The 10866-nt window shown below is 43.6% G+C and overlaps 1 protein-coding gene across 1 annotated transcript in view; it reads left to right on the top strand.

Moving 5' to 3' along the window:
* Positions 1-3029: 3029 nt before the first annotated feature.
* The window catches only part of TFAP2D (transcription factor AP-2 delta), a 52626-nt gene continuing 44789 nt past the window's right edge, over positions 3030-10866 (top strand). The window contains exons 1-3 of the mRNA XM_006275168.3: positions 3030-3068; positions 3925-4422; positions 8027-8087. Coding sequence (XP_006275230.1) covers positions 3030-3068; positions 3925-4422; positions 8027-8087 — 598 coding nt within the window. The remainder of the gene's footprint in view (positions 3069-3924; positions 4423-8026; positions 8088-10866) is intronic.

Below are 10866 nucleotides of genomic sequence, written 5' to 3'. Positions count from 1 at the left end.
TATCCTTCCCTTTGCTCCATGCACGATCACCTTGGGTTGCTGTTGGGCTAATAGATGGCTTCTGGCTTGATTTGAGATGATGCCCCTGTTCTGGGGGGTGGGTTTAATCCGGGGTGGGAATTAAGGCAGCTAGTGGAAACAGCAAATTCAAAACTCTCCCTCCCCCCTCCACATGGTGGTTTTCCACAAAAATAAATACAAAGCACCGGTGAATCATGCCTCAGTTGGAGCATAGGTCTGGACTCGGATGCTTATGGGCAGGGGAGAGCCCTAGGGGGTATGGTGAGGAAGCGGGGTAGCTCCCCACACATTTCCCAGGCACCGGCAAGAATCACTCTCCAGTTCCACCCGCTTCCTGGGAAGTACTTAGCTGCGCGGGGAAGCTGAATGAGGAAGCATCCCAAAATCCAATTTAAATAGTCTCCTTAGGCACTAATGCTTTGAGTCACTGATGGCCTTGAAAAGATCTTAGACCCTAAAACTGAAGGGGGGAGGATTATTTTCTCTGTCCATCAGGGCTGGCTATTCATATCGCTCCTTGGAGGAGAAGTGGCGTAAGTCACTTAACTCTATCAGGGAGGGCCCTTCGAGATGTCTTTAGCTAGGAAGGGGGGTATGTATTTTTTTTCTTTTTTTTAGGTATAGGCCATAGTGTTTACGTCTTTACTGTGCACACATATTATTTCATTCACTAGGATTGGGCCAATCATTGGAAGGAGCTCCCCTTGTTTCTTTACTCTACATTGTCCCATCCTCCTCGCTACTGGATTCTTGAAAAGTCTCAATGTTGCTGGCGTTTGGAGCAGCTCCTGGAATATTCTCCGAGACAAGGAAAAGAAAGGGGTCCTTGATATTTCAGTGATTACATTAGGAGAATCACTGCCGAAATTTCATGTGAAAAGGGAGGGAAAGTCGTGTTTCTCTCTCTCTCTTTCTTTCTTCACCCCCCCCCCCCACTCCCCTTATCCTCCTACATTTCTTTCTTCATTAAGGGGGTGGGGGGTGGGGGGAGCACAACTCTGCAAAGACGGACGCGCTCATCAAATGGTGAAGAGGTAGAAAGTGTTTGCTGCTGACCTCTCGGCAGGCCTCGATAATCTCACTTTTCCATTTCAGACAATGCATTTCGATTCTAGTCGTGTGCCTTTGTCCATTTGTATAAAGAAAAGAGGGCTGAATGACAGCTCCTGTTAGCCCGCATGAACAGATACCAGTAAACCCTCCCCAAACCTGGACCTTTAAAAAAAAAAAAGAAGAAGAAAAGGGGAGAGAGAATGAGAGAGAGAGAGAGAGACAGAGCCACATGCCTATTTGCCTGCGGCTTATTATTAAGACACCTTCGCAGCTGAAACACTTAAAAGCAAAGCAAATTAAATGGCAATTAAAAGCAAGTTACACCCTCGTCTATCTGCAGGCTTGTAATTTGTGGGAGCTAGCCATCAGCGACAGACGCATCGGCAGGCAATGCCATGTGGCCGGGAACCGTCCGCAGACCGGATGCAATTTGCCCCGCCAGGGTTCCTTTCGAACGTTCGGGGGTTGAAGCGGATACTTCGCGTTCTAAATGGAACTATACATACAAGGGGGGCGGCGGGAGGGGGGATCCGTTTCAGATGTCTCCAGGAAAGGAAACTCCTAGGACTGATGTCAATAAATAAAAAAATATGCAAAATCCTCAACTGGGCAATCCAGTGTCACCCAGTCTCCACTAATTTCCCACGATCATAAATCTACCGGCACTCTTATTTTATTTCATTTTTTCTTAAGTGCGGGAAGCTCTCTAGATTGGTTTTGTCTCACACATCTTTCTTCCTTGTATTCCATGCCCAGGTTCTGATACTGTATTATATATCCCGGACAAATAGATTGTAGAAATCAATGCGATGATACTGGATCATCTCGTCCTCGTGATTATATATATATATATATATATATATATATATATATATATAGTATAAAGCCGTAGATGTGTATATATATAGATATAGATAGATGTATCTATATCTATATAGAGAGAAACATATATCGATATATATCTATGTATATATCCACATATATAGATATATATCTATATTATCTATCTATATAATAGATAATATAATCTCGATATATAGATATATCTATATATGTATATAGATATATATATATAGAGAGAGAGAGAGAGAGATACATGTATAGATATATAGCTTTAATATTTGTTTGTTGCATAGCCTTAGAAAAAGGTTGGGGCGTGGGGTGGACTTCACTTCGATGGGAATTTAAGGGGAAAAAAAACCCAAGCCCAACATCATTGTTTTCATTTAGAAAAATACAGCTAAACAGACACACGCCTCAATGTGCAGTACTTTGTCTTGGTCAATATTTAAAAGCAGTAGAATCAACAGGAAGGAGCACTTACCTATTTAAAAAGACGGTTTAATTAATATAGATTAATAGCTATTAGAACTATGTCTTCCCAGTGAAATGTGTACAAAATGCCCCCTTCCATCAGATTAGCTCCCATATTAGCCTGGGAAAGAAAAAAAGCAATCTAAAGAGTGGAGGAAAAATGTATAAAAATGTTGAAAGAACCTACAGTTCCTTATTAGGCGAAGATACAATATTTATTCCTTGTCTCCTGGGATGAAGCTCCTCTATCTATTGTCCTCCCAGTTCTCAGTGCTGATGCTTAATTTTCAAAACTTCTATATTACCAAGGGACCTACGACATCAGCCAAAGAAATACCCAGCAAGTACAAAATCTGATCCAGGGAGCTGCTTTTGTGCAGAGGGAAAATTTTGTTCCTACAGGTTTTTAAGGAGGTGCAGAGAAAAGGCAGAGATCTGATCTATGCAGATCCATTGCAAATTCTCTCTGTATGTATAGATTTTGCTAAAGAAAAATAAAAAAAATTAAAAAAATTGGGGAAATACGAGAAGTTTGGAATTTTTATTATTTTTTCCTTTTTTTATTTGGAGAAGGGGGATTTGATCCTGAGCTTGCTTTTTTTTTTTTTTTTCCTTTTTTTTTTTCTCCCAGACAACCAAAAATGTCAACTACCTTTCCAGGACTCGTCCACGATGCAGAGGTATTTTTGTGTGTGTGTGTGCATGTGCGGGTGTGTGTGTGTGTCTGTGTGGTTGTTTCCACTTCTTTTCTTTTTTTTTTTTTAAATCCATATTGGACCGTTACATTTAATTATAATCTGGCTTCAGAGATAACTTAAAGAAGTATAGAGAGAAAATTCGTTATGACATCTGTCGCCAGAAAGGGTAACTCATTACCCACGTTAAATCAGTCGCCATCACGAAAACAGAAGAATACCCCTTCATCAGATCAGGATCTACTCGCCAGGAAAGGGGGAAGCTGGGGCTAGGCTTGGGGGGCTTCCCCCCTTCTCGACAAGCATAGGAAGGGGAAAATTTGGATGGGATTCGTTTAAAACAAAAAAGACAAGCCAGCAGGCACACAAGGATCCCCCAGCTAAGCAGCTCGCAGCTCTGTAACTCTAGAACCTAATGGCAAGAGTCTGTGTGTGTCTGTTGTTTGATGACTTTCTGTGTCATTCCCAGCTATCTCAGCTGTGATCAGTGTGTGTAGATATATATATATATATATATATATATATATATATATATATATATATATATATATATATCTACACACACACACACATACGATTTGAGTGCCGTGGATTCATTTCGCTTGACGGTTTTAAGGCAGGTTTGGGGGTTTATTTATTTTATTTTTTTCTCTCTCTCTCTCGTAGCAGCCCTGCCTAGCACCAGCTCGAGGGGTCGGGGGAGCGGGTGTTTGCTGGTGCCTGGAAAGTAGATGTTGCAGGGGGGAAGCGATGCGGGACAGGGCGCTTGGAAGAGTCTCAGCCGGGGTTTTAAATGACAAACCTCCAGTTTTTTGGTCTCCTTTTCCCTTCTTCCTTGCAGATACGTCATGACGGATCAAACAGCTATCGTTTGATGCAGCTGGGATGTCTGGAGTCTGTGGCCAACTCAACTGTCGCCTATTCCTCCTCGTCGCCTCTAACTTACTCCACCACTGGCACTGAGTTCGCTTCCCCGTATTTCTCCACTAATCACCAGTACACACCACTGCATCACCAGTCCTTCCACTACGAGTTCCAACACAGCCACCCGGCCGTCAACCCTGACGCTTACTCCTTGAATTCTCTCCACCACTCGCAACAGTACTACCAGCAGATCCACCATGGGGAACCCACCGATTTTATTAACCTGCACAATGCCCGGGCACTCAAATCCTCTTGCTTGGACGAGCAGAGGAGAGAGCTCGGGTGCCTAGATGCTTACCGCCGCCACGACTTGTCTCTTATGAGCCATGGGTCCCAATATGGGATGCATCCAGATCAAAGGCTCCTGCCAGGACCGAGCCTGGGGCTCTCAGCCTCGGGAGCAGATGATTTGCAGGTAACTCGCATGCCAGCTACTTTCGATGCCTCCTCATGCCTCTGGATAGCTCTCTCAAGGGTAGGGGAAAGGGGGGGTCCTATAACCATCAATGCCCAAGCGAGCAGCTCTCTTCACGAGGCATCTATTTGCCTTCACTTGCCCCGCTGTGGCGGAGCTGGGACCGGTGCTTGGGTGGGAAGATAACCTGCCTCCAAGCTGCTAGAACCAAATTAATCAGACTAATTCTCCTCCACCCCTTCCCTGACTTTTTTGTTGTAATTATGGCTCTATTTAAATAACCTGCGAAACAAAATGTGATGCACATAGAGTTGGGGGGAGGAGAAGAGACACAACAGGGAAAGGGTTTCTCTGCCCTTCTCTATGGAAAGAGCCTCCTGTTGTCTGGTTGATGCCCCGTAGTTGAGCTCTGAGGGTAAAGTAGGGGAGCAAAACGGGAGGAGAAATATGCAGTCAAAACAACCCTTTCCACATATAGAGATGGGTGTAAATACCTCGGGACCGATCGATCTATATCCATCCATCCATCCATCCATCCATCCATCCATCCGGCTGTGTGTCTGTCTGTGCATTCGCCCAAACTCTTCACCCAGGTAGATAATAATCTAGTTCACCTGCATTTCTGAATGCACTCATTTACCTGTTTTTTTCCTTCTCATCCGCTTCCCTTCCCCTTGCAACTGGCTTGATCCCAAACTTAAAGGCGTTCCCTCAGCCCGGTAGGAATATCGGAATATGGGGTTTTTTTTACAGTCCGAAGTTAAATAAAAGTAGCGTGTTTCCCTTAGCACAACCCAGTTGCTCCAGACATTTGGGTAGATCTGCCTGTAATTCCTGCCGTTCCTTCCTTCCCCTGTTTTGTTTTTTTTTTTTTTTGTCCATTCCCACAAGGCTTGCGATGGTGTTTTTCCCTTTACAGAGAAGGGTCGGAGACTCGAAAACCCTGAAGTTAGAAGAACTAAGAGATCCCCCCCACCACCTCCCTCCTTCCCTCGCAGTAAAATATCTTTTAATCGTATTTGCCTAACTTATGAAAGAATGAGAGAAATAAAAAGAGGGAGAAAGAGAGAAAGGAAGGAAGGAAAGCCGGGGGGAGGGGAAAAAAGAAAACAAAATAAAACTCCAGTCTTCACAAAATCATAAAATGTCTTCGATCCCTGAGGAGAAGGTGGGGGGAAAACTATGACTCCTTGACTTTCTCCATTAAAATTCAGCAAATAATTTTATACGCTCTGGGCTTTTTTCTTCTTCTCCTTCTTCCATTTTCCACAACATCTCCTTATGTTACACCCCTAAAAAAAAAAAGAAGTGCCATTCACTCCTTAGCCCAACTAAAACCTATTTACTCCTTTTTATAACCACGTCTGCTGCTGATTTTTTTGTATCTGGACAAATTTTTTTTCTTTGCCAGGCACAAAGCCTTGTATTTTTCAAAAGAGGGGATTAGGAACGTTTGCAAGGCAGCAGACAATGCTTAAATCCCGTGCAAAAGAGCACCATAGTTTATCCAATTTTCGACTTAGTGCCATTCAACTGGTCATTTATGCAATGTCATCCGACCAAACAACATGTTTCCCCTAGAAAAAAAAAAATGGTTAAGCCGCTGTATCCAGATTCATTTTTTTCATCTAAAAAAAAAGAATAGAAAAAGAAACATTTAAAAATAGGGCACAAATGAACAGATTTGATCCATCTTCCTTAAAGACAAACAGAAATCCTGTCTTGTTTTGCTTTTTTTTTTATTTTTCTTTTCCGCCCCTAACATCTTAGGACTTTCGGTCCCATTTACACCCTTCTCTTTCCAAAGAAAACACTGGGGTATAGAAAAGACATATCGCGGCCGTGCAAGTTTTGCTGCATGTGTTTTAGTTGCTTCCCACCAAACTTTGAAGCTTGTTAATTTCCCCGTGGCTTTAATTGCCCGCGGATTTGGTGGCGAAGTGAAATAGACAGAAATTGACCCGAGTTCTTTATAAAACAAAAATCTTGGGCTACCCCGTCTTCCCTTCTCCTTAGCCTTTCTTTTTAAAACGTTCATCAGCATATGCCTCATTTCAAATGCAACAAATGTAAATATACTTTTCCCTGCACAGAATTTTAAGTGAAAGTCCAATAGTTTCGAGGGCGGTTTAAGTCAGGCTAACAGATGCAAACAGTCTTGGGGCTGAAGTGGCATCTTTGAGTCCCCTAAAAAGATTTTCCATGGACAACAAAGAAAACTGTCACACCTTTTCCCATCACCGCTTTAATTTATGCTCAGTCGCCAAGTTTTTTTCATATTGATTTCATAATCACTTTAAGGCAGAACACTTAAAATAAAAAAGGGCCTTGAAAAGGAGGGTTTTACAGGGCCAGCGCCAATATGGCGAAACTGGGGGAGAGAGCCAGGACTGTAAAGGTTGTTTTGTAAAGTGGGGTTTTTATTATGCGCCGACTCTCTCCGCATTTACTTAACTCTTCACGGGCTGTTGAGTAGGTTAACACCCTTAAAGGCCTCTTTCATGTCCAATACCTCGTTTGTTTGTAAAGGAAAATGCGTCTTTAACACATTTCCACTGGACAAAGATTTAGTGGGTTGTTGTTTTTTTTCCTTCTCATACAGATATATATATATATATATATTTAAAAATCTGTTTTAAACTTGTTAGGATTCCTTTAACAATATTTCTAAAAAGAGGAGCGAGATGTAAAAATAAAAAAGGGTAAGTAAGAGAAGTCTAGACATAGAGAGCCCCGTTCATCTGTAGCCCAAGGCATATGGCTAGTCTATTTACAACTTTACACATGCACGTGTATGTATACCGTGTCCTAGACACACACACAGATATGTGTACCCACGGACGCAAACACAAATACAGATCCACTTTGTATGTGCATGTGTGCATTTAAAGATTTATTTGCAGAATTATCAGCTGCATTGTTACGCAGGATGTGATTTGAGGGGAATGGATGGATGAATACATGCATCAATACATAACTGGATAGATACATGCATACACAGATATATATATCTCTGTATATAATATACATATTCTTTTGAGAATTGTGTGTACGCTACATGTGTGCATAAAATGCATGTATATATGTATATTTACAATATATGTCGTGTAGATTGGGGTATATATATGTGTGTCTATGTGTTTATATATATAGGTATATACATGCGTGTGTGTATACGTGTGCATACATACAACACACAGTGTTTGATTAGACAATGTATGTATATACACACAATTGCTAAATGAATGATCTCTCTGTGTTCAAAGGAATACTTTTTAGTCTACCGGTTTAATTTGACTCTTCAGGTAAAAAGCAAAAGGAAAGGAGGTCGGAGTTGCCAGGGTTTTTTGTTTTGTTTTGTTTTTTGTTTTTTTTTTCTTGCCAAAAAAATCAATTTCCAGGATAATAACAGTTTCAACGTCGATATTGCCATGTTGTACCGATGTGGCAGGCAATTTCGAATCTGATCTTAACACCGGGTTGGGGAAATATGATCCTAACCGCTGTTATTGCCTGGGGTCCGGGCTGAAACAACTGCTGCTCGAGCTAGCGAATTCTGCTCTTTTTGTGCCTGTATCTGATTTTGTCTTTCCTATTATTTAAGAGCTCAGTGGAGGCCCAGTGTGGGCTAGTCCTGAACGGCCAGGGAGGGGTCATCAGGAGAGGTAAGTGGGTTTGGAAATATTTTTTTTTCTATTTATATATATATATACACATGTATATATAGAAATAGCTTATCTGCCTGCCTCACATCTCAGTGTCCGGGTATTAGTGTAGAAAAAGCGACCAATAGTTTCCATGTCAGCAGCAGGACATTGTAACTAGCGGAAGCAGCTGATGGTTCTTGGGGGCATCAGAAATGTGCCACCAGCCCATCGCCCCACAAAACCGAGCACACAGGTCACTCCAGGTTTCTGCTGACTGCTTTGCTTTCTCCCTTCACCTGGCAGGTTCCTGATTTAGACATGTGCTCTCTGGCTCCGGTTGGAGAAACCTGCAGCTTCATCTCTTAGGGAGAGAGCGAGAATTAGGGAAAGGTTAATGCCATAAACAAGACAGAAACCCGCCTTGACCAATGCGAATTAACTCAATTCCGTCTGTTCGAGGTTAAAGTGAGATGGACGATTCTGTCCTCTTCTCTGGACTCCCGGGCCATAGGAAAAATACGTGGATGGATTATTTCTATTGTAAAGAGGAGGGAGAAAGTAGGCTGTATTGCCTGACAGCCCATGGGTTCAACTCGAATATAGAAACAAGCCAAGTCCTAATGAGAGGCTTTTGATCCCTAATGAAACCAACAACGTTGTGGAAATCCATCTTCTGCTTTATACTCATTTTCCTGTTCCCTTAATTATTCACTTCCCTAATTCATAACGCTCATTGTGGAAACTATATAATACAGAATAGATCTGGTTTCCCCCCTTCCTCTCCCGAGCCAGTTTTAGACTTACACGATGTGTAGAAAAATACCCCCTGATCTTAAACTAATTGCAACTGCTGTGCTTTTTTTCATTTAAAAGGAAAGGAGGGTGGGGAGAGTTGCCGGTAGAAAACCCAGCTTCCTATCTGAGAGGCTGATCTATCCGGGCTCTGAAGACGCCTGGAGATTAGGTGCAGCGATTGCAAACCCAAGCCTTTCTCGAGCGAGGGGGAGAAATGTGGCCAACAAATACAAGAGGGTGGGAGAAGAATTGGCTTTAGGGCGATGAGTTTTCTTGGCATTGTGTTTATTCCGGAGCGGGGTTTTGTTTTAGCAAGGGCGGCCCTGGATCGCTGGGCCTGATGCCTTTAATATACGAGGGTTGGAAGAACAGGTAGGGAGGGAGCAGTGCTTGTGGCGCAGGAGGGAAGGGGGCATGGACCAGGCTGGCGTGTCTCCTGGTGGTGCTGAAGGGACAGCTCCGCTGCGGACCCCGCGCCCAGCGGCTCCGACCAGCCCGGGCTGGCTGACTCCCCTTTCCACTCTCATGCTTTCCCCTCTCCTCCTGCAAAAATACAGGAATATAGCTCCTAGGAATCATGGTAACACCCAGGCATGAGCCAGAGGGGCAACACCAGAGAAAAGAGAGGGGCACAAGTTGGACACAAAAGGAGAGCTCCTAAAAGGAGCGAGCAACCAAGCTGGAAAGTGTGGGTGGGTTGTATGGGCCGAGATACAGGGCTGTGTGGGAACGATGGCTGCCCGGGCAATGTGTCCTCGACGTGTTGTGTTGTGTTGTGTTGTGTGTGTTTCCTGCGGCTCTTCCTCCTGGCGATTAAGTGGCTATTACTTATCCCTAAGAAAGTGCTTCCGTTTGGGAACGAAGTCTGACCCGCAGGAAGATGGATCGTGACTAAAGAGAGGGAGACAGGATGATTCCCCATAAACTGGGCTTTCTGTCTGGGCTGTTGACTAGGCTCTAATCTCCCAGCTGAAAAAGGATTCACCGCTCAGTTCTCGTGTCGAGTTCCCTGGCTCTTGTTAAGGCAGCTCCAATTACCTGTGCCGCTGATTGTAGTCAAGACTCTCTCCCTCTCTCTCTTTTTTTGTTTAAAGCGATCACATTATTCAAGGATTTAAAGACTGATAGTAAAGGCAATCCAGCATGAAAATGTAAGCGCTCCTCTCCCCTGATCTAAGTGCTTAGCGGCTTCTGCACAAGCCCGATCGCTCTCTAGACGAAGGCAAGGGGAAGCTATCAAAGGAGAGCCTCTGCGTTTCCAACGTATATTAAAAATACATAATAAATATTTTGTCCGACTTCAAAACACGGGATAGGCGTTAGCAACAAGCAAACCTTCCCGTGCCTGAGCGCCATACCCTATCTCCCATAAATAAATCAGGCTTCTTTTCTCCTAATACATCAAGAAGAATATATTCAATCCGGAGCTGGGCTTCCTAATATTTTAAGATTCGTGTCAGATGCTCCCCCCACCCTTCTTTGGCACTAATAGAAACAGATGATTTTGTTTTTAAATGGGGTTTGCTACTGTTTTTTTTTTTTTTTTTTTCCACGGGATAGGAAAGAGGAAGACTGGAGGAAAGGAAGGGGGAGAAAAAAGGTGGGGGAAGGATATTAAAGTTTCCCTTGGAAGGAAAAAAAAGTCTCCAAGGGGGAGGGAAATGTATTTTAAAAGGGAAATCATCATCTTCTTTATCTTCATCGTCTTGATCATCTTGTCCTCCTCGGCAGGCCCCTGCTCTGTGCCCCTCTGCCCGGTTCCGGCCGGCTGCTGCATTTTTTGGTGCGCTTCTCTCCTGATGGGCTTTAATGAGGCTGGGGAAGGAGCCGCCTCGTGCAAAACTTCGGTGGTGGCGAGCTAATTACCAGCTAGATCCAATATTTGCCCCGGCTCGCCGGGCCCCGCTCCCCGCACGATCACTTCCAGTTAATGGCGTGCAGGGTTTAGCCCGCAGCTCCACGACTGCGAGCATCAGAACCAATAATCTTTACTTTACCTACT

This window comes from Alligator mississippiensis, chromosome 1 (genome assembly GCF_030867095.1).
Source record: "Alligator mississippiensis isolate rAllMis1 chromosome 1, rAllMis1, whole genome shotgun sequence".
Taxonomy (NCBI): Eukaryota; Metazoa; Chordata; order Crocodylia; family Alligatoridae; genus Alligator; species Alligator mississippiensis.
The sequence above is the reverse complement of the archived record's forward strand: the minus strand, read 5'-3'. Positions and strand labels throughout refer to the sequence as shown.